Genomic DNA, 24,138 nt, shown 5'->3' with positions numbered 1-24,138 from the left:
GTGATGGCATCAAGTGCAGAACATGACTTCTATATTGCTCTGTAAGTTCTCATAGGGGAAAGAGTCATTCCTGCTGCTCTACTGCAAAATTATTCCAGGAGAGAAACCTTTACCTGGGATAAAGTCTCCCCCTCAGGATATGATCCCACAGTACCTAGTGTTCATGGGTCTGGCTCCAACCCTGCAGGGACCTTGTGAAGCAGCTCTTGCAATACAAACTGCAACCACCATCAATACGACTCAGCGCAGAATCTCTGCCTGTCACTTAGATTACCCGAGCATCAGTTTAAATTATAGTCTGTTTCGCAGCAGTCTCCTGTTCTTGGTTTTTTCCCAGAGTGAGTATGAGTGCTCCGGAGTTGAGCACTCAGTATTGCACCTTCAGTTCCCAATAATACAGCAGCAAACTGCAACACCAAAGTGGGAGCAAGGCTCTCCCAGCTAAAACCGGGAAGGGACGGATGGTTTAGTGGAACGGAGCACAGGACCCAGTCAGGGCACAGGAGCTGGGTGCAGTACCAGGCCTGGGTGCTGCTGTGCGGCGCTAGCTGTGGCACGCTGGCATGTCCGTGTAAATCCTTTCTATCCAGACCCTAACCCGGGGAGGAGAGAGCCGCTGCCCGCCCGCGGCGTGTCTGCCCCGGCCGCGGGCAGCCGGAGGGGCTCGGCAGGGCAGAGGCAGCGCCGCCGCTTCTGCGAGAACCCGCGGATGGGGAAAGATCGGGGACGAGCCGGGAGGCGGTGGGATGGGAGAGCGGAGAGAAGCGGGAGGGGAGGGTTGCGGGAGGAGAAGGGGAGGGGACAGCCAGGAGTCGGGGTGGGGTGCGGGGGGGGAGACAGCGGAGATAATAAAGCCGGGGAGAAGGGGTAGAAGGGCGAGCGGAGCCGGGGAGAGCTGGACGAGCGGGGATGGGGCTGAGGGCGTGAGCGGGGCCGGCGGGGCGGCCGCGCCCGGCGGGGCGATGGTGCCCGGGCGGCGACGGCGGCTGTGAGCGGGGCGTCGCCATGGGCTGCGGGGGCAGCCGGGCCGACGCGATCGAGCCCCGCTACTACGAGAGCTGGACGCGGGAGACCGAGTCCACCTGGCTGACCAACACGGACTCCGAGAGCCCGCCGCAGGAGGGCGGCAGCGCCGAGGGCCCCGGCCGGGAGCAGGGCGGCCCGCGCCCCGGTGAGTGCGGGAGACGAGCGGGCGCCGCGGGGAGGGGAACGGCGGCGACACCCTGTGCGTGCACCTACACCTACACCTACACACCCTGTGCGTGCACCTATACATCGTGTGTGTGCACCTATTCACCCTGTGAGTGCACCTACACACCGTGTGTGTGCACCTATACACCCTGTGCGTGCACCTACACACCCTGTGCGTGCACGTATGCATCCTGTGTGTGCACCTACACACTCTGTGAGTGCACCTATACATCCTGTGTGTGCACCTACACACCCTGTGAGTGCACCTATACATCCTGTGTGTGCACCTACACACCCTGTGCGTGCACCTACACACCGTGTGCGTACACCTATACATCCTGTGCGTGCACTTACACACCGTGTGTGTGTACCGATACCGGCTGTGTGTGCACCGACACCCGCTGTATATACACGTACACACACACGGTGTGTGTGCATAGAGCGGGGTGTACCCGTGTTCCTGCTGTGAGAAGAGCGTACCCCGCCACTCCAGCCCCCCCCGCTAAGAAATGCAGGCTCCCGAGTCTGCTCGGAAGCCGCGGCCGCCCGGAGCGCCCAGAGCATCTGCCCTGCCCGGCCAGCCCCGCCGAGAGCGGCCCCGGGACCGGGCAGCGCCAGGAGCTGCCCCCGGGACCGGGCAGAGTTGGGACCGGGCAGCGCCAGGGGCGGCCCCGCCGCGCTCCGGGCTCTGGGCTACCGGAGCCGGCTCGGGCTCTAGAGACCCTCTCACGGCGGTGCTCGGCTGCGAGCGAGAGCGTACAGACGCCGTCAACTGTGGAACAATGTTATCAGGAGGGAAGAGAACTCGGTCCTTGAGGCTCTTGCTGTGGAATATATGGCTTTTGCTTTTACAAGACAAGTCACTTAGGAAATAAATTGAAATTAGGGAAGAGACAGCTTTCTTCCGCACTACCTCTGATGTCTTCTGATACACAGAAAGTTGACCAGAGGGTGGGTGGGACAAAAGCAGACCTGCAAGTTTGAATTTCCCAGTTCCTGACAGTTTGCTACATCCCCAGTTGTGCACCTGTGGTGTTACGGATATGGGAAAGGGAGTGAGGAATTCTGATCTGATGTGCAGTTTAAATTGATTTAAGAATCATTGTGTACTGCAGCAGTATCTAGAAATCTCAGCTTAAGTCCAAAAATTCATTATGCTAGATAATGTACAAATGGTTGCTGCCCAGAATAATTACAAATTCCATGTAAAGCAGTAAATGCCTATAGGCAGGTTTAGATGTAAATAAGTAGCTTTACAGATTTTGTATAAAGTAACAAAGCACCAAGAAGAAATAATGAAAATGCAGGAGTGAAAATTCACAAAGGTGGGCATCACAGGCCAGCTGGAATAGGGAGACCAAAGCTCTCTGCTGACCAAAATATGATAGGGAGGGAGAAGTCACAAAGGGTCTATGTTGTACTCCTAAAGGCTCAAGAAAGACTCTGCAGTAGTCACATGGGAAACAATGAGAATTTGAAGGTGAATGGGTCTATGAAATACCATATTAAAGAAGATTAGATAAGGAATTTAAAGAGGCTCAAGTTGATGCTGACCAGTAAGTTCAAATTGTAGGTAACAGTGTTGTCTCCAGCAGTGGAAGCTTAACAGAGATGTTAGCTCCTTGCCCACACTTACCATTATCTTAGCTGTGTTTACTTTGAATTGATGCCTAATCATAAACAGAAGCTAGACAGTCCAAGATCTGACTCTGGAGGAGGTAATAAAGAGGTAGATTAGTAAGTATTCTTATAGAAACATGGGGTAATTGACTTTGTGTTTGGAGATGAGAATACCAGAGATAAGGAGAACAACACTCCAGACCAATAGTGACTGATGAGGACATGAAAAGCTTTACAAGACAACCTTGCAGAAGAAATTAGAGGCAAGGTGATGAGGAAAGGACAGAGTAGAAGCAAAAATGATGAGTAGGACTTCAGTTAGGGCAAGACTCTCTCTTCAATAGAGCTGTGGTGGCAGCAGTTTAAGGAGCCTGAGGAACACACCCTGCTCCCAATTAGTGCCTCAAAAGTCATAAAGTACTTCAGGGAGAGCTGTTGTAGGGTAAGGTATGAGGTAGGGAAGGAATAGGGATAAGGAGAGGTACTCCAGGGACAATAACAGTACTTTAAGTGAATTTACAGATGAAAGGGAGAGGAAGGAGAAATTGGAGGGGCAAATGAGGTCAAACACGGGTTTAAAACATGAAGAGGAATACATGACTTTATTGTGAGAACTGAAAACTGCCTTAGAGACAAAAAGGAAGGGTAAGGGAGGGGACAAGAGCAGGATGGGAGAGATGGGGAAATGGGAGATGGCATTGGCACAAGGCAAGGTGGGAAGGAGCTGTAGCTGGGACACAGAAAGGGAGGAGGCAGCCAGGGAAGCGGGCACCAGCCAAACGAGGTTGGGGAAAGAGGAGGATGAAGTTCTTCCCTGTCATTTTTCATTTGGAATAAACTGGTGAAATTCTGTGAAGAGAGAGACATAGAAATATCTAGGATTTCTTTCATCTTAGGATGAAAGAAATATTTTGGGGAAAAATATTTTTTTGGGAAAAGACAAAAGCAGTAAGAGGTGGTTGTGATTGCCGACATGTCTCAGTTGTAGAAAAAACAGCAGAATTGGCTGAAAATCACTCAGGGACGAAAGAATGTCGTGTATACAGAATCAGAGTGTGTCTCAGTCAGGAAAGGGTTAGTAACTCCCATACATTAATCTTAGTAATTTCATACCACCACAAATTTCATCATATGCTTCTCATTTTTCATCCAGTACATTCAGCTTTCTGTGCCTGCTCTCATTGGAATTATGTGTATTTCTGTAGCCAAATGTTTGTACCTTTACCAAAGCATTTTGAAAGCTTAAATATTATTAAATTAATAGGAAAGTATTGAGGTTTTTAATATGCTAATTTGCTTTTCTATTTTCCCAATTTCAATTCATCCCTTCTTGACTATTTGTTAATTTCCCTACTGGTTTTTTACATCCATTTTTATAAAGTGTATTGTAATCTCCCTGTTTTTTACAGGAAGACACAGAGGCCAGTATTAGTTGCTTTAACATACCTAAAATAAGAGAGATGGTCTTAGGTTCATGAGAAGTCTTAGGTGATGAGAAGTCACCAACAGACACAAATAGAGGTGGTTGTAACTTCTGTAGTAATGTACATTATGTAACTTGATAGCGTTGCAGCACACTGCTGAGGCTTTGGCAATGAGGAACAGGGCAAACAGGTGTGGATGAAGAGGGATAGAGAAGTAATAACTTCATGAAGCACTGCAGGTGCTGGAATTGAAAGGCGTTTTCTGGAAAATAAGTGTACGTACTGTTCATAGGATGAATGGCTTCTGTGAGGGAGAAAAAAGGGAAAGAATCACAATGAGCCCTTGCAATAAAGCCATTTCTTGGAAGAACATCCATTGCTATGTGAGCAAAGAACTTTTCACAGGACTGAGCTACTGCGTAGGCTATAGCTGGGGGAAATAATAGACTGCATTTCTGCTTAGTAACCGTTCCTTGATCCTTGCAACTCTTTGCACAAATTGCTTTCTCTTTAGAGGGTCTGATTCAGCTAAGTGGAGCTGTTAGCAAAGTAATGACTTTCAGAGGAAGCAATAATCTCTGGGTACAGAGTCCCCAGGGCAGCCACCATGGGTTGCACGCAAACCACGGCAAAAAGGTTGATTTCACAAAAAGCACAAAAAAACTCTCAAGTATTTTGGAACATGCTTGCAAAACCTGTTATGTTATATTGGGAGTACTTGCTGAAGTCTATATGTATATGTATATGTATATGTATATACATATGTATATCCTAGAGATTTAAGATGTACAATTTACTGCCAGAAACCAGAAACATACACGTACTCTATAAACACATTCAATATAAACAAAACAAAACAAAATTTTGTTTGTTTTAAAGCAGGTTTAAAGCCATCTGATTTCTACTTCTTTTTATTTTCATTGACGAGGTTAGCTGCTGTATTCAATTATTTTTTCTTTATTATACCTGAAAGCACCTCAGAGTGTTTATGGCTTGTTGTCTTGTGATGAGAGACTTTACCCCATAGGCTGCAAGTGCCTTAAGACGGGATCTCTCCTTACACCACAGCAACCAGCACAGTAAGACCCCAGTCCTTAATAGGGATTGTTATTGAAATGCAAATAAAAGTAATTAATTTTTAAATGATGTAGCAACCAAGTAAAAAATAATTCTCTTGTCTCAGAATGGGAAAGTTGAATACGGATTGCCTCAGGGCTGACTTGTTTCTCAGCTATTAAATTATTTGTTGGTTTTTAATCATGATGTCACTCACAGTAGCAGCTAAAAAAAAGTGCTTTTTATTCTTTGAACTTTACACTTTTTCCTTGGTGAAGTAGATTTTGGGGTTTTTTCCCCCTGAAGCATATTAAAGAAAAAATTATCCATATTTCACACAGACTCATCTGATGTATTCAGAAGGAAAACTTGCCCATGGCATCAGCAAACAGAACTGCAGTAAGTGGTCTGCCAGGAATGAAACCTGCACTTTAGGATCAGTGAAGACATTTGCAAAATAGCTATGAAACGGGAAGGCAATGGAGTCCTTCATGAAATGAATAGAGAGAATCAGAGGAATGCAGGAGAAATGTTATCACTGTCGAGCAATCTGGCTGGCTAACAGTTTATCTTGCATAATTGTCCTAATATGCTTGTGTGATCGTGAGCGATTCTTGCCCTGCTCTCCGGGGCTGAATGCCCGGCTCACGCTCCTGCTCCGCTGCTCCCTGGTCGCTGACAGCTCCGGGGCGTTTTACGGACCAGGCTCATCATTTGCAGCTAGGCTTTGGTCCGGCCTCAGGATGCCAAATGCGGCGTTTCAGAGGTAACCTGTGGCGGGGAAGGGGAAGTTCTGGCCAGCCCGTGTCGCAGGGTGTGCGGCAGGGCTGCGAGCGGGGCCGGGCTGCGCGGGCTCCGGTTGCCGAGACAACGGGGCTGCGCTGGCTCGGACCGCGCTGCCGTCATCCGCTCCCTCCCTCGCCAGGTGTACGCAAAGTCAAGGGCTCAGCGGACATAAATAAGCAAACATCAGGTTGTAAATTAAGAAGCCGGTGCAGCAGAGTGTTTTTCGTGAATTGGGCTGCAGAGAAATATTTAATAAGCCATCTGTTTTAGGTCAAGAGGGAAAGATGGATCAGTGCATTACATGGGTATATCAGGATCTCTTTGTGCTCTTGTGCCCTTTTGTTCTTTTATTAATGGGCTGTTTCAAAATCTGGTATGTTTAATAAATAACTATAGCAGTGATTCAGATGTGATATTTTCAGGAGATAGCCTTATTACAGTTCAGAATTACAGTAAAAGTGAATAAATGCAGCTCTTCTGGACTGGAGACATATTGCAGCAATTCCCTTTCCATGTTAGCCCAGACCTTGGGTATAATAATGTATTGTGTTTGTGTGGCAATGTTTTGTAGTGGGGAGCAGGGAACAGGCTTGGTTTCTAGCTTCTGCTAGAAGCTTTCCCCATGACTCGAGGAGCCAGGCAGCTCCAAGATGGGCCCACCATTGGCCAAGGCTTAGCTCATCAGCAATAGTGGTGTCACCTTTGGGATAACATATTTCAGAAGTAAGGGAGGGGAAGAACCTGCAGAAGAGCAGCTGGAGAGAGGAGTGAGAATACGTGAGAGCAGTGCCTTTGCCATTTCCCGTTCAACACACTGCCGTGGGTTGACCTGGGTCAGATGTCAGGCACCTACCAAAGCACTCACTCCCTCCTCTCACAGCTGGACAGAGGAGAGAAAATTGAATAAAGGGTTCATGGGTTGAAATAAGGACTGGGAGAGAGATACTGGCAAAACAGGCTCAACTTAGCGATATGAAATTAATTTACTGCACTAACAAAATCAGAGCAGGATAATGAGAAGTAAAATAAGCCCTCCTTCCCAGCTCTACCTCCTCCCCCCGTGTCTCAAGGAGGCAGGGAATGGGGGTTATGGTCAGTTCATCACCCAAGGCTTCTCCTGCTGCACAGGGAGAGGAATCCTTCCTTCCCCTGCTGCACTGTGGGGTCCCTCCCACAGGAGACTGTTCTCCATGACCTTCTCCGATGTGAGTCCATCTCACGAGCAGCAGCTCTCTGTGAACAGCTGCAACATGAGCCCATCCCATGGGCAGTTGTCCTCCCACAGCTGCTGCAGTGTGGGTCACTCTTCCACGGGTGCAGTGCTTCAAGGACAGGCTGCTCCAGCCTGGGGGCAGGGCCCTCTCTCCTCTGGCTCTTCCACAGGGGCACAGCCTCCTCCAGGCACCCACAGCTCCAGTGTGGGTCTCATCTACAGGTGTGGGTGAATCTCTGCATCCCTTTGGACCTCAACAGGCTGCAGGGCACAGCTGCTGCACCACGGGCTGCACCAAGGGCTGCAGAGGAATCTCAGCTCTGGTGCCCAGAGCACCTCCTTCCCCTCCTTCTCTGCTGACCTTGGTGTCTGCAGGGTTGTTCCTCACACAAATTCTCACTCTGCTCTTCTCTGGCAGGAAAATTACCGCTACACTACAACCTTGGTTTGGGTTTTCTTGTACAGTATATCATATACTTGGGGTTTGCTCGGTGCAGAAGCCGATCAAGGATTACAGTATTGGCCTAAACCACTATTTGTTGCTCCACAAGAGTGCACTGAAATTATTGGAAAAAAATCAGACTCAGATGATAAATACAACTTTTTGCAATGACCATATTTTTCAGCCCAACTCTAGCTGTTAATGCTTCCATTCCATACATTTTCACCTTTGCTGTCATTTGATAGTGCATTAATAGTTTAATTTTACATTTCAGTTAAAAAATGGCACAAATACTTATTTGGCCCATCAGATCATGCTAAGCAATCTACCCCACCACCTGGAGAAGTATTTTTAAATTAATTGGTTTTCAATAAATATCCACTGCCATAAAAAAAAGGAAGCATCCATAGACAGCAGAACTTAAGTAAAAGTGTCAAAGGTAATTGAGAGATGAGAAATTTTTTTCTATTATGACCCTTCAGCTTGCTATTCTGTGAGATGTATAGACTCAATTGCTGGGAAAACTTCAATCTGGTTTGAGAGTAGGTGTTTCTGAAACTGCATGAAGCCTCCTGACTGGTCCTTGTGTCTCAGGTGGGAGCAGCCACCTCCCAGCCCTGTGACAGGAAGGGAGGGAAGGGGCTGGGCAGGGGTCTCCAGATGCTTCCTCCTTCCCAGCAGCCTCTTCACTGCACTGTCTGCCTCTGTGATTTTCTCAAAATACTGCAGAAGTTGTAATGCCAGCCAACCCAAACTGTGATAATTTTTCCACAAAACCCCTCAGGCTTTGATTAGTATCCATTTAGTTGGTGGCCAGCAGCCTTGATAAACCCTCCCTAGAGTTTAAAGCAGACCTGCTAGGACTGATCACCCACAGTTTACCCCACAATAATTTATCCACTGATAAAGTAAATTTACTAAAATCATCACATACAGGAGCACTTGAATTATATGAAAGGCTTTCCCAGCTGTCACAGTACCAGAAAGCAGAAAGGTTGCTGAGCACCAATAGAGATGATTTGCAGGAAGATGAACTGGAACCATCTCTCCAAATGACTTCCCTGTGAAAAAAACCCTGTTTTTTGCAGCACTGAAATCTTTAAAGGCAAAAAAATTCCTATAGTTATTGAGAGCCAAAGGTCTGTCATTAACTAAAGGAAGAGGTTTTTCACTATCTCTGCAGCAGGTGGTGGGGAGGAGGGATGGTGAGAGAGGGAGAGTGCCTGAAAGGGTTTGAGCAGGAAACCTGAGTCGTGGTTTTGTCAATGGCAGATCCTGCCTGCAAAATGCTGAGAAGGAAATTGCTCTGCAAAATTACTCTTTTTGTGGAGATAGCACTTTTTGCCCCGTCCCAGCCTTTATATCCTGATTCAGGACATTTTAAAATTGTTTTTTCTTTTCCTTCAGAATGTATTTACACTTTCTAGACAGTTCTAATTCTGCATTTTCCAGTTTAGGAATGTAGAATTCACAGCAAAAAATTAAAAATTTAATTACATTTAAGCGAAGATTCCTGCCAATCTCAAAGCAGAAGAGCAATGTTTTGCATACAGGAAACACAGTTCAGAGTGCAGTTTGCCTTGTAGTTCATTGATTAAAATTTCCAAAATTTCCACATAAAGCACAAATTTCAGCAATTCAGCATTGAAGTGGCCAAAATCTCTCTTTTGTTTAACTGTAATCAGTTCTAGAAATATATCTTATCATAAAAATTATATTGTTAGTTCCATCTTTTTTCCCCTCAGATGTCCCTGCAGTTTAAAACAGATTGCAGTTAAAAGAAATCTGGGATTGAAAGTTGGGTTTTACCTTCAATTGAATCTGTAATATTTAAGACCCAGGAACAGAATGATCAAAGCCAGCAGTTTATTGCGAGGCTTTCTCTCTGACCTGCACCCAGCATCCCTCTTTTCTGGAGTACAGGACCAGATCTCTCTGTGTGGTGAGTGGGTACATTTTTCAGCAGCTGTCTCACATGAAACAAGTGCCTTGGTCCTTTGCTGTGCACAAAGAAATAATTCAATAAGGCAATTTTATCTTCTGATGAAAACGTTAGAAAACAAAACACCAGTCTGCTTCCCTAGACTGCCACAATGCCTTTTCTGTTCTGTTTAGGAAAAAAACCAGGTTAAAAGTAAGTTAAAGACGTAGATGAAGGAGTGGTGTTTTGCCAATTAACATGGGCAACTGGAGGCTGTGAGCCAGGACTTTACATTTTAAGTTTTTCCTGAGTTCACTGAGCCCCTCTGCATTGCTGTTTGCCTAACGGAGCCTCACATTTTCAGCAGCTGATTAAATCAAAGCAATGTTGAGCCTCCTCCTGGCTCCATCTCCTCTTGAGAGATGGAAGATTAAGGCTAGCTGGTCCAGATGCAAGCTAGCTACTGAAGAGAAAAATAACCAGCCCATTCTTTATAGGCTGAAATATTTTGATTGTGGGTTTTTTTGCCAGTTTCCAAACACTGCATATAGTTGTGTTTCTGTCTCCGTACATTTTGTCTGGATATTGTCCTCATGTTGCATTTTTCATTTTTGTAGACTGCTAGCATTTCCCACGTGGGGCATCAGAATTGTTTCAAGCACTTGCAGTACTAAAAGCATGAATATCTGACATTTGCACAATGGTGATGCCTGAGTGCTTTCTGAATGTTTATGCTGTGTGTGGAAAAGATGGAAAATGCAATGGATTTATCTAGAAGATGGTTGATGGTTGATGGCTGATGGCATAAAGTTTTATTGTAGTTACTGCCTTCATTTTAGAGTGAACATGAATATGAGTGATGACTTTTTGACATGCTTTAAAGCCAAAGCACCTCATGTCATAGTTACACTGGTTAAATCAACCAGTTAAATCAGTATCCTTCTGAATGTTCATACTGTTGGGCTGGGAATGCCACCAGGCCATACAGTCCACTGGACTTTCCTGAATTCATTCCCACAAGGAACATACCTTTGGGACATTGAGACTGAATTTACAGCTTTCCAGGGGTTGACATTTTGCCTAAGCCTTTGTAAATTATCCCAGTAGTCAATCACTATTTTTTAAAATAAATGTGCAATGTACTACTTGGAATGGTTAACTTCAATTCCAGCTACTGAACCTTTGTAAGCAAAAGTGAGGAGTTATTTCAGCTCACGTTTCATGTGCCTTTAAATGCTTTTCATGAGAATTTATATTTAGTCTGCCCAAATATTTTTGCTGCTCCTCAGTGTGATTAAGTGAAATGATGCATTTTGCTCATCATAAAACTCCACCTGTGGTTAGCTAGGTAATGAGACTGATAATGTTTTCCATGTCTATGTTGGAAATTAGTCTAGATCATAATGAAAGATGTTTTATCACCACATCCCAAAGGAGAAGGAAAGCCCAGGTAAAGGAGAGGGAGGAAGGAGCATGTGAACACCTCCAGCTGTAAGGCACTGCTCAGAACAGGGTGGGTACTGCTGTGCAGAGGGGGACTGAGAGAGGGCCAGCAGCCCGCTGCTTGTTTTCCATCTCACACAGTGCTCTCCTGTAAGGAAAACTTCTTTCTTGGCATTTTAAGGACAGGTTTAGACAGGAACTGAGCCAAAAGCCAGCACTTTGGGAAAACAGGCTGATTTGTCATAATTTGGACCCATGATATAAGGTAGTGTGCATGGAGTGCTTAATTTTTAACATGCACTTTTCTCAGGCTTTACTGAAACACAGCCAGTGTATTTGCATGTGGAAAAACAAATGCCCCCACTCTCTATCCTTCTAAAATACAATACCAAGAAAAGCACTTCAGAGCTTTGCTATTTTGTGTTAGTTTTTTAGGTTGGAGGAAGGAGTGATCTGTTTCTGGCACATCATGTGGCACTAGTTAGTTGCTTAATCCATTCTATGTTATTTTCCCAGGCAAAAGATGTACTCAGCTGTCAAGGTCTTCTAAAATGTTGCTGATGCTTATTCCAAAATATAGTGAAAATTTGGTTCTTCTATTTTGTTCCAGTTATCAAAATTTGTGCCTTCATGCATTAAACTCTGTTGTCTTTCTGACGTTAAGTCCTTGCCTAGCACCATGATTACAATTCTCTCAAGTTTACCTTTTGTATCTTCCCTTGATGGTCAGGCCATTTCCCTTTAATTCATCTTCTGGACTCTATTTGCCATGAAGAACCCTTTGTCTGGAGCTTTGAAATGATCACACATTTGTTAAAGAGTGTTTCCTACTTGGGATAAACATAAATTTTATATTCGCCTTTATTTCACAGATGTGGTTGCAACACTGTTAAATTTGTTTGCAAGATAGTTATTCTGTGATTCTGTATCCCCATTTGAAATTGAAATATACCAATATGCAAAGATTTAGCATGTACTTGTGAGTTTAGGCCATGCAAGAGATATCAGTGTTTGCAGCCTGAGTGTTTGTGCTGTAGGATGAGCTCACTCGAAATGAGCATCCCCCTGTGAGTATGGAGGAAGGCACAGAGCTCCTGGCTGCCTCCCCACAGCAGTGGTGTGCCTGGGCATGGCTCAGCCCTGCCTGCCTGGAGACAGCTGTGGAGAGACCTCCAAAGCATGTGGAAAGTGAAAATGTGTTTGTTGTATTTTGCTTTGCTGTCTAAAATTCATATCACATTAGAGTTCAGAGAAATCGTTCTGGATTTTCTGGATGTCTGGGAAGCAGATTTATTGCATTATTGTATTTACTGATACAAAACATTGTTTCTGATAATAGTTTCCTGCTTCAGTAGGTCATCTTTCTGTAAATCTGGATCCTTCATCCTAGCTCACAAACCCATTCTCTGCTATGCCTCAACGTTTCTAAATTGTTTGTTGTTAGGTAAAAGAGCTATTGCATATTTCCTGAGCATCTGGCCTTATCCCTGAGGCTACTGCTTTGGAGGAAATGACTTAAACCTGACTTTTGTCACAGCCTCCACTCCATTTTTTATTGGATCCTTGCTATGTCTTGTTTTTGCAGTCAAAGCATGCACCAGCTCTCAGGCCTGCAGTTGTGTGGCTTTCCCAAAAATATATAGTTTCAAATCAGGAAAATAGGTAGAGAAAACAGATGTTTCAGTGCTTTCTGTGCTTATTATCACTCTAGCATTAAATGCAAGAAACTTGGTGATGATTGCAAACACATATTTCCTCTGGAAGCACCTGTACGTGGTGATAACACTTTCCACTTGTCTTCCCTGTGAGCTTTCTCAGAGTCCATCTTTATAGAGTAGCATCTTTTTAGGCAGGCACTTTCTAAAGCAGCATCTTATGCATTGTACATGAGATAATAGTCAAATAAAAAAGGGCTCTGATGAACCAGAAAATGGAACCCTACTGGTTTGTTCATAGTCAGTTCCAAAGGTATAAATTTAGCTAATCAACAGCTCCCTGCTTTAAACAAATGCATGCTTGTTATTCCATAAGAGAACACCTGGCAGCACAGGGTCCCGTGGGTGCTGGGTCAGACCTAGAGCACGTTTGGGTCAGAATTCATGTCCTGTTTTGGTCACTACCTGTTGCTTTAAAATGAAGTGGGAGAATACCGTGGCAAACACACATGGAATAATTTCCTCCACAAATAGTTGATTCTTTTGGCTAAGATTAACTTTGTCTCCTTTCTACAAGGCTTCGTACCCTGCCCAAACTCCTGGACAGTATTTGCTACTGCAGCATTGCTGATTTTCTTAGTCACAGAAATTTTCAGGTCACCCTGAACCTTGCTAAGATTTACTCTTTGGATTGAGCCAGTGCAGGAGATCCAGGCAGACCTACCTATGTGTTATTTGTGGTTTGAGAAGTTTCCTGTGATATTTAAGGGCTGCAAAATTGTCCTCCCTGGATCTCTTTTCTGTCTCTCTGTGCCAGATGTCAATCCATGACACTACTTTGCTTTTCAGACCAGTTTTACATTCAAAACCTGAATAAATTAGGTGATTTCCCCCTTTTCACATCATCTTTATACAAAGGTGATACAAAAATCTTCATACAAAACTGGTTAGAAAGAGTTAAGAGTAAAAATTTCCTCTCATCCTTATGAAATACTGTTATTAAGAATAATTTGAATTCTTAGGTGTAACTAGGCTGTATGAAGAACTAGAGCAGATGTTTCTCTTTGGTTTTTACTTGTGTTGTCATTATAATAAAAGAAACCAGAAAAAAATAAGAAATATAGGTCTAATGTCCTAAATTTTCATTCTGTATTTTACATTTTCACTGACTTCTCTGTGATGAGCACCCTATTTACTAAAATAATTATTTTCAAAGCTTTCTTAGACAGCTCCTCCCCAGCTAAATGTGGGGGGAGAAGTTTAGAGCTGTGTGATTTAAGCGTTTTGAATGGACATAAGCTCGCAAATCTGTGAGCAATTTTTTAGACTGCAATTTTAAATATCTATCACCTAAACCACAAAATTGGGATGATGCTGTCTGACAATTTATGAAAACTCATCCAAAATTCTAAAATTATCATGTTTGTTTCATTTTATTGGAGAGCACACCAAGCTAAGCTGCTTTCAGCTGCCTGTTCTGATTCCTGTGCTACCTCCCAAGTTGTGCCAGTCTGACTGCTTGCGTCATTGGGGGAAGAATAAAGTCTAGGATTGATTTCAGTTTAAAATAACCCTTTTTTCCCCTGATGCTGCTGAAAAAAGCATTTGTCAAGCTCCAGCCTAAGGGATTTCTATTGGCATGGTAAGAAAGGCAAGACTTAGTGTGCCTGTGCAGGCCAGCAAGCAAAGAGGAAGGTGGTAAACGTTGCCATGGGAGGACAAGTTCTTTTAGGCACACTTTGTGCTGGAAAGATAGACTTGGATTTATGAATTTATGAGCAATGGGGCTGCTGCAGAGCTGTTCTCCCTGCGGCCATTGACACAGAACTCGTGTGTGTTCCTTACAAATAAACCTGACTACTTGCAGTGAAATCCCTGCCACTTGTCATCCGTTCCTCCCCACAGAGGGAGCAGCCTGGCAGTGCCAAACCCCCCCCCCCCCAGCCACTCCTGAGAAGGGTCCCCATCACATTGGTGGGCATTTATTAATCACCCAGAAACTCAGGTTTTGGGAACGAAGCCTTGAGAATATTGCAGCCTTGCCAGTTCATTTGACAGTAAAACATGTATTTGACAGAGCATTGAGGTGGGATCTGCTGTTTCCCCTGGCCTAAAGAGGCCCACAGAGTTTTGGCAGGGGTGCCATGAATGAGAAGATGACAATGAAAACAGCATCACTGAACCCGTTCATTTAAATGCTTACAGTGATTTAACAACAGTGATGTAAACTGAAGATCTACCATGAAAGACCAAGAAGATTATTTACCAAACCCCTGCTGTGAGGATGGCATAAACATCTCAACAGTTTGCTTGCTTTAAACCACAATGAGGCAAGACCCTTACTATTGCCACCCTGCTGGCTTTTAAATTCCAATAGTACATAAGAGAGTTAACTCTTCATTTTTGTGTACTGCGGCAAATCCTAAATAGCAATGCAAAACTATTTGCTATTTTAAAAGCAACTGTGTGTTCCTAACCCTTTTTAAACATCATCTACGTTTTGCAATCATAATTTTGTGTTATCTATCTAGTCTATAAAATAGGTATTGCTTTATGGATTGCCAACAAATCTTGTGCTCTTAACAGCACTGCTTATGTATTCTCACTGTAATTTCTTCTTGGTGTTCATACATAATGAGCAAGTCACTGAAGCCTCTAAGCTGTTGCCCATTATCTAAATCATCTATTTGCTAATGAAAATGAATTCTAAAATAGTTTCTTAACTTCAGAGTAGCAAACATATTACAGGATAAAATAATAAATCTTTTTGCCTAGTATTGGTGACCACTAGGTCATCCATATAAAAGTATAGTAGTGATAGTGGAAAGCTCAATACTGACACTTGGTTTATATTTTGACAAGTACTGCAAAAAAAGTCACACCCCTGCAATGCAGGATGCAGCAAGTATGCTCAGGCTGCAAACTAACAGAGACCAAAAATGATCCAGATATACTGTGGGAACTCAGCACATCGCTCCTGATGTCCAGAGCGACTGAGAGAACCCTTGGGGGGCTCAGAGGTCTTGGAATGTTGCCAAAAGTGCCTGGTGGCTTGACTTTGATCCTTCTAGAGATGTGCCACCTGTATATGGGGATATGAGAATCACTGGGGTTTAAAGGATATAGAAATAGCACAATTACAGGTCAAAACACAGGTTTTAAGATTTTGGTACAGGGGGGTTATGGAGACAAGATGGAGGAATTTGGGCCTGCCTCGGGGTTCTTCTTCCTTCTTCATGTCTTCCATTTTCTGTGTGACGCAGATATTTTTGATAGGTTCTTGGTGAAGGTACACTTGCTAATAAGAATGATAAGTATTGGGGACAAAAGGTAAATAAGATTTACGTAGTTTTTGTTATAAAAAGACACGACTGCCCTGTGGGCAGTCAGAGTGCCTTTGGCTGCCTTGCTGGTCAGATCCCGGCTGGGCAGAGAGAAAACTTTGTAGATCAGAAATAATAAACAACCTTGAAGACCAAAAACCTGAGAGTCCAGCCTCGTCCTTTGAAGCCCGATAGGAGCGAACCCATCTCACCCTTGTCTGGGCAGAGACAGACAACAGCCAACCCGGACCATATACCATTTTCAGGACTGAGATTTTCCATCTGCCTCTGGAAATGGATTCATGTAAGAAAAATTTTACTGTGCAAGACCAAAAGATGCAACACAGTCTGACAAATGAACAATTGGACTTAATAACGAAATGGCTTTTTGGCTGACAGATGTTTCACCAGACAATTTAGTCAGAGGCCAGATGGCCAAAGAGATACATGGTGGAAAGTAATTTCATAGGATGACTCCAAAGAAGGAAAAACTCATCCTTTGGAAATTTGAAATGTCAAAGACTCAATTAATGGAATTAGTGTGCAATTCCTAGTGCAGTTTGCCTGTTGAACACTGTGCTCAAGCTTGTTCTCAGAGCTCCACTGCAAGGTGAAGCTGTGGACTCCTGGCTGGAGCTCTGACTCACACGTGGCTCATTGCCTCTCCATCTCCCTTCCTGAGAGCTGCTTTTGTCTATAGCCTCAGCCTGTGCCACTTACTGCTCTGCACCAAGGCATCATTTGCCTCTCCTCTGCTCCTATGGAGTGATAGGGAAAGGTAAGACCTAAAACAAAACTAAGAGGGGAATTTTGGGAGAGGTGAAGTTTCCTATTGCCTTACTGAAGTTGCATCTAAACTTAAACACAAGAAAAACACCAGTTATTCTTTTACATCTAGCAGAAAAGGCAGTTTCCAAAGACAGAAGTTTTTTTTTAAATAAATTATAATATAATATTTTCAAGTTTCAGCTCAATTTTTTTCTATCAAAAACTGCATGACAGCATTATTAGTTACCGTCACTACAAGTTAAAGTGCCTTTGGAATACTCTGCCTCCATCTTCTGACTGCTCAGGGAAATGCAGAGACTAGTTTGGATTCAGACTTCTTAACTCCCAGAATCATAGAATGGCTTGAGTCAGAAGAGATCTTAAAGACCTTTCAATTTCACAAAACTTTATATGTTTTCAAGACCAAGGTTTTGAATATTTGGGTGAAATTTTACTGAATTCAGTCATTGCCTTTGCTAGTTAATGCTGACAAATGTTGCTTTCTACTGATAAATCATCTTTTCTTACAGATTTCTGAAAAAGAATTCAGGACTTTGCTTCATTTTTAATGTCTTTAACACAGCACTTGAATTCCTACCTGATTAATGTAGAAGGTTTTGATGACACAATGTCACTTCATACAGCCATGGCTTGTCACTGTTTTTCCACATACTTTTTTCTCATTTAGTGTCTGTGACTCCTTAATTTTTCTAGGTTTGATACCTGCATTGCCGGTTAGTAAATTTGCCTTTTTTGTTTCTCTTTTAACAAAAAGATCTTAATAAAGAAACTTTGACAAAAACTAAATTGAGAGCAACAGTCTTCCCACTTACTCCTTGTATTTGGATTTCAGACCCATTGTTGCAACCAGATGTTGAGTGCCCTGCACCCACCATAAATCACAACTGATTTTTGTTAATGCAGTAAGATGGGAAAATTTATCTATGCTGTCCTATATCATATTGTACCATTCATGTGTATCCACACAGCTAGGGCAGAAAGCAAATTACTCATTTATTTGATTGCTGATTGGCAAAACAACAGAAAATAAATTTTTTCTAAATTTCTCAACTTCAAATCAAAAAAATCATTGAAGGCAAGGCCATGCATAGAGCAGCCTTTCATCCATATTGGTCTCATCTGTCATGCTCACATCTAACCCCTTCATTTCCCAGAGCTGGAACAGATTTAAGGGGGCCTCCTCTAGGTCTTAAGTTCAACTCTTGGTCATGCAAGGAGGTGTGTGTAGAGAAGTCAGGGGAGACCTGCAGGTGACAAAAATCCACTGACACACTGCACTCATTGACTGTTTCCCCAAGATTTCCTGAGCCAATGTTTCTCAGAGCAGTGGACCGTAGGAAAAAGGCTGAATGATGTCAAATGTGAGGATGAAGATGCCACAGGGAGGTGGACTGCTCTCACTGTGCTACTGCAGCACACCTTGCATCACTGACACCATCACAAAATGAGGCAGAATAGAGGCACGCCAGAGCCAGCTGCAAATTGCTCCTCAGTATTAACTGCCCAATTAATTCCATGTGTCCCTACTAGGTCCTCTGGAGGATGGGAAATTGGCTCACACAGGTGTATCTACAGCATCAGGCGCAGCTGGAATGCTGAACGCTGAGAAGAGGAGCAACTGTGGCTCTCAGTGTGCAAACCCCACAGTCCATGGCATGGGAACTACAACACAGAGGCAGAATGGCTTCAGGACCACAGAGGTATGAGTAGAATTATGTTCCCTATTGCCCAGCACTAGCTTCAACCAGATCTAAGTTACTTTTGTGACAGCCTTTCCCTTTGTATTGAAACTGAGTTCAGTGTCTTGAGATATGAGAAAATGGTGCCAGGCTGCACTACAGGCATGGCATGATTGAGCTGAGCACCTCTGGCAATGCTTCATGCCTGAACAGCCACAGAATTGGTGTTTTATTTGTCAATCAGAGTAACACACACTTGCTACAGTAAAAAAAAGCCTAATTTCTTTCCAACTCAGTCCAGCTGTGGCATGTATCTTGCAAACTACCTAGATTAATTATCTGAAAAACAATGTGTTTTCCCTTAATTGCCGTTCTGCTTAAAATATGCACACTGCATGAACCCTGGTTCATTCAGAGCTGGACATGAAGCTTGAAAAAGTCAATGAGTGTCTTTTCAATACCTTCAGTAGGCTTTGGATCAGATCCTCCCCCCTTTTCCCCCTCACTTACGTGTTGTGTATATTGTGTACATTGTAAGAACAAGGCTTCGGGGCTATGCCAAAGACCAGCCTTCTCCTGCCACAGCTGCCTACCCACCCCTCTGCCTCCTACAGCCTTCCACTTGCTGCCCTGTTTGCATAGCAGCTGCTGAGCTGCTGCAGATTAAAGAAAGCCAAAATCCATGGCTGGTTTACTGCTTCTTTGGTTTCTCATATGGGAAGGTGTTACCTAAAAATTTGGGGAAGGAAGACTTCCCTGTCTTCTGGGTTATTTGCAGATGTAGCAGATAAAGTCCTTTACATGGTCCTTGGCATTTCTGGGGGAATCTCAATTTCTACTTTGAGAAGTGTTTGCCAGGCTATTATTGCTGCTTCCCCTACTTTCTCAGGGGGGTCTCCTCTTGCTACAATATCATCTAATTTCACATCTGGGGAGAGTGAGGCTGTAAAAATTTGGCAGTCTCAGAATGGGCAGTCATGGGTGAATGTTTACATGGCTGTGGGAATCTGTCAAAGGTACACTGCACTTCCTTCTGGGTGAGCATGAATTGAGCCTTGAGGTATTTCCAGAGTGGAATCATAAATAACATCTTTTATGTCTAGTTTTGCCCACTGGGAAGAGGATGCTGCCTGAATTTGCACTATAGTTCCACAAAATTTGGCACAGCAGTAGTTAAAGGTGTAATTTTGGCATTCAGTCTGCTGCAGACAATGGTGAGTGGCCACTGTCCCCTCAGCTTTTTCACCATTCTCCAAGGGATAGAATAGTTTTTCTTATCTGTACAATGCTGGCTGGATTGGCAGCCCTCTTAAGCATAATTTTTACCTTTTCTTCCAGTTTTTTCTTTATCTCCTTTTCTTTCTGCAACTGTTTGTGCAGCTGCTCAGTTTCCAAAGATAGTAACAATTCAGTTGTTTTCCTGCTCTCTATTTCCTCTCTCAGATTTAGTTTCACACTGCTGTGGTTTTTTCCTACCTAATTTCTACAATAATTGTCTTTCCCTATGCTCTGTTGAAGCGAGTAGAACCTTAAAATTATCTTTCTCAGTTATAAGCTTGTTATTGGGCTTCCAATCTTTCTTTTATTTCCGTCTCAAAAGCCAGTGATGACTTTAATACTCCATTTTCTGATTTCAAAGCAGCATGTTCTATATATAATACATTTGAGGGAAGGACTCTTTGATTCCCTTTTGCATATAAGATAAATGAGCCTCCAATACTGCACAAATAATTTCTTTGTCTTTCCAGAATTTTTGGGCCCATTCCTTGACTGCTTGGGAAGGAGCATATTCATACTCATTCTGCTGACTACACCAATTCTTCTGTCACATAAAAAATTAGGGAAGGGAGACCCCCCCACACTTGCTTTCTGTGTTGTTTGCAGATGTTGTGGGCCTGGGGGCCTTCCCTTTGTCACTCAGTATTATCTGCCTGTCTGAGATCCTGGGAGACCTTCACAGCCAGTATTTCAGAGTAAGCACTCTGGCACTCTGAGTCTGGGGAGGTGCCAGAGGCACAGGGTGGTGGCACAGTAATTCTGGTCAGGACTGCAATCCCTGATGCAGAACTGACTTGCATTGCACTGTAAGTCTGGGCAAACTCAGTAAGACTCCACATTCACAAATAGGGCAATTTCTTGCCTCTTGGACAGAGTAAGGCCCACAAACTGCTGTTGATAAATGCACTGATATCAGAATGCATAAGCAATAGTGTTACTGTGGAATAAAGCTTACCTGACATGAGTCCCCATGGGGGAGGAGAGAGAGCCTGTTGAGCATCCCAGGACACAAAGGAAGAGTCTCCTCTGACCTCCCTCCTCTATTAAGTCATATTTATATTGTTCTCTTCGAGGATGGGGAAAAAGTTTCAGTTGACATAATTTCACACTTAAATGGAATTTGAGTGGCTTTATATACATGTAAAGATTGTACAGGTTTTACTTTGTTTGCATACTACATGGAGCATGGAAAGGAATATGTGTTTTCAAGTTCAAGAAAATTTCAGCTTTTGGTCACCATTTGGGTAATTCCTTTGGCTTAATTCCTGTAAGGTGCATTGTTTTAAACAGAGAATGACTGCACCACCTCTGAGCAATTCCATCCTTTGTTTCTTGCTTCTCTCAGATGTGAAACAAGCTCCCCTGGTGTCCCTGCTCCTCAGGCATGCACAGTTTGTTGAATTACTGCCAGCGTGGGCACTCCTGCTTGCTGAGCTTTGTCTTTTGACATTTTTGCACAGAAAGTGCCTCAGCACAGCATGTGGCAGAACAGCTACACCCACCCCATCAGAAGTTGTTTCATCTTGAGAGTCACATCCTTAAACCGAGGGGTCTGGGCAAATGAAAAAGGGAATTTGGATTGAATTCACCTTGCATTCGCCAGCACACAACACATCAGTACATGTCTATTAATTTTATACCTCCCCTGTATCATTATCTTTTGTATTGCTATAGTACAAAGATATTCCCAGGTGACATTAAAGATGCTGCTGTATCTTTCCATGAGACTGCACCTCCAGATGGACAGGGACACATTCCACAGCAGTATGACATCTAGAGCCATGGGATTTCTGTAAATGAAAAGCCCAAATGCCTGTCATAGCCACTAGCTCACAGAGAAATTTTAATTGGTGAGGTTGGATATGGTCAAACAGAACTACATAATTATTAATCCCATTTGAAAAAGACTTGGTCACAATTTATAATTACAGTATGTACCTGTCCTACTGTTAGAGAAAATTGTCTAATTTTGTAATTGAATGGAAAATTACTTCTGTATTGCACTTAGTAGGAAGTATGGGCAAATTCCCACAACATTAATCATGTGAGTGTTGACTGTATGCTACTACTCAGTGAAGTGTGGGTTCCTGCCCTGAGGCCCCACGACCTTGAAAATACCCTCCTGCATTTTCTAGCTGAGATACATTCAGTAACATGTATCTGTGCTGTTGCAGCTCAGTGCAAAAAAATGTCTGATGATAGTTAAAGCATTTACATTATTCTCCACATGCAGGTACATAAGAAATTGTCTAGACTTCTTATAGTCAAAAAAGAAATATATATGCCTAGAGAGAAAGTGTAGTATCTATTTTAGGCTCCAGATGTGGTCTGCCATTCTGCATCTATATTTTTCCACTGCTTAGGAAACCAAAAGGTGAGCATATAATGTGAACACCTTAAGTTTAGATGCCTAGAGTTGAAAAGGAGATTATCCCCAGCAGCTCAAAATGTACCCATTTTATCTACTGAGCATTCACATTGACTAGAGCTTTTCTTTTTCTTGACATGCTGTGGAATACAGTGCAGTGCAGCACATGGTGCCCTTGGAAGGCTTGGGTTGGGCCATTGTCCTGTGGGCTAGCAGGGGACAAATCATGTCACCTCTCTGCTTCTCACTTTCTCCTGCATCAGGCTCTAAAGCAGCCATCTGCCTTGTCTCTTGATACCTGGTTATGACAAGGTACAGCTTGTGCTGCTCAAAAAGAAAAGGTTTGACACTGACTGCGTCTGGGAAATGTTATTATCCTCTCATGACCATAATGTCAGAACAATTTAGAAGTAAAAGATGATGATGATGATGACGGTGGTGATGAAGATGGTAGTAAAGAAAGGAGTGCTAATTCCAGTGAAGGTAACAGGTTGGTCAGATACCCCTCCAAAGAAAAGGTGGTATCCAGATTATGTCCCTGACTGACAATAATCTGGTTTGATTCTCATTGTAGTCTTTGGCAAGGACTTGCATGAGCCGTAGCACTGGGGGAGCAAATAGCAAAGGAGCTGGTGTATTCAGGCTGCAGAAATGTGAAATAACACACAGCAACAAATTAACTCCAGGTGTTTCTCTGTGATATATATGAACCTTCCACTTATGTCAGTGTCTGAACTTCAGAATTATTTTACCTGGCACTCTTACCATGTAAATAATGCCTAATTTACCTGGCATTCCTCACACTGACAAATAGTCTCATGGAACACTGGCAATGCGATAATCAAACCCACCTAACCCAGCTGTGTGTCTCTGTCACCCAGATCTGGGTACACTTTATTAGACCTATCCAGTTTCCTGTGCATTATGGTGCGTTGCTTATGGCAACAAGCAGACAGTCTGGGAGATGGAAAAGTATAAATTTAGATTAGGGATGCACTTGCATGCCTCAGACAGACTGACTTTTTTGAATATTGAAAATAAACAGATGAATCTCTGAAAGTTATATATGGTGCTTGTATCTTGCATGCAGGCAGAAGTAAGTGTTACTTTAAAACTATATTTTCACATCAGAAACATAAAATCAAGTACAGAATATTGCAGCTCAGGCTAGAGGTGCTCTATTCACAGTGACATGAAAACCTCTAATTTTCACTTCTGGACTGAAACCAGATTTATTTGCGCTGCCTTTACAGTACAGACATGCAGAGATGATAATTATAGGCAAGAAGGCTGATCCAAAGCCTACTGAGATCCTCTGCCTTTGCAGCAGATACAAGCTTGTGTCCACGCTGAATGAGACAGCTGCTCTGCATCACAGTGCTGTGGGAAGGATGCTGGAGACATTCTGTTTATTACATAGAACTGTTTTTGTAAATTAGGGGTTAATCATCAGTGATTCTTTCTGTTGTCATTGTGGAACTCACTGTACTGTTTAAAACTCTCACAGAGTAAATGGGACACACAGAAAACGTCCACACAAGAAGTCGCCATTAATGTTACAAAAAGCATCAGACAAAGTGACAGAAGAAAAACAAAGAATTGTGCCAATTAATGAAGAAAATTGCAGATGAAGATGGACTTAACAAAGCTTCACTGCACTTTAAATGCCACTCACTGAAGACATGAAGATCTCTAGGTGTTCCAGGTTGAACACAGCAGGCAGCTGCTACTGAGTGCCTCCAGAAGCAGGTCTTGTGGAAACCAGCTGCAAGCACTGTAGATGTTATAGTGTTTGTCTAAAGACAGACACAGTCGTTTGTCTAAAGCAGTGGCACTGCACAGACATACACAGAAATTCATGGTACTTGTTTTTTACTGACTACCATGTTATCCCTTGTGTATGTCCTGTTCCACAATGCTATTAAGATGAGGCTGGATAATAAGGGGTAC

General features: G+C 43.3%; 1 protein-coding gene across 1 annotated transcript; it reads left to right on the top strand.

The window, feature by feature from the left end:
• Nucleotides 1–1,005: 1,005 nt before the first annotated feature.
• BAALC (BAALC binder of MAP3K1 and KLF4) lies at nt 1,006–23,800 on the top strand (the record flags this gene model as incomplete). Its single annotated transcript, XM_084222032.1, has 3 exons — nt 1,006–1,171; nt 18,394–18,563; nt 23,696–23,800. The coding sequence occupies 3 exons, from the start codon at nt 1,006–1,008 to the stop codon at nt 23,798–23,800; spliced, it is 441 nt and encodes a 146-aa protein (XP_084078158.1).
• Nucleotides 23,801–24,138: the final 338 nt, after the last annotated feature.

The sequence above is a fragment of the Fringilla coelebs genome (genome assembly GCF_963513975.1).
Source record: "Fringilla coelebs genome assembly, chromosome: 1".
Taxonomy (NCBI): domain Eukaryota; kingdom Metazoa; phylum Chordata; class Aves; order Passeriformes; family Fringillidae; genus Fringilla; species Fringilla coelebs.
The sequence above is the reverse complement of the archived record's forward strand: the minus strand, read 5'-3'. Positions and strand labels throughout refer to the sequence as shown.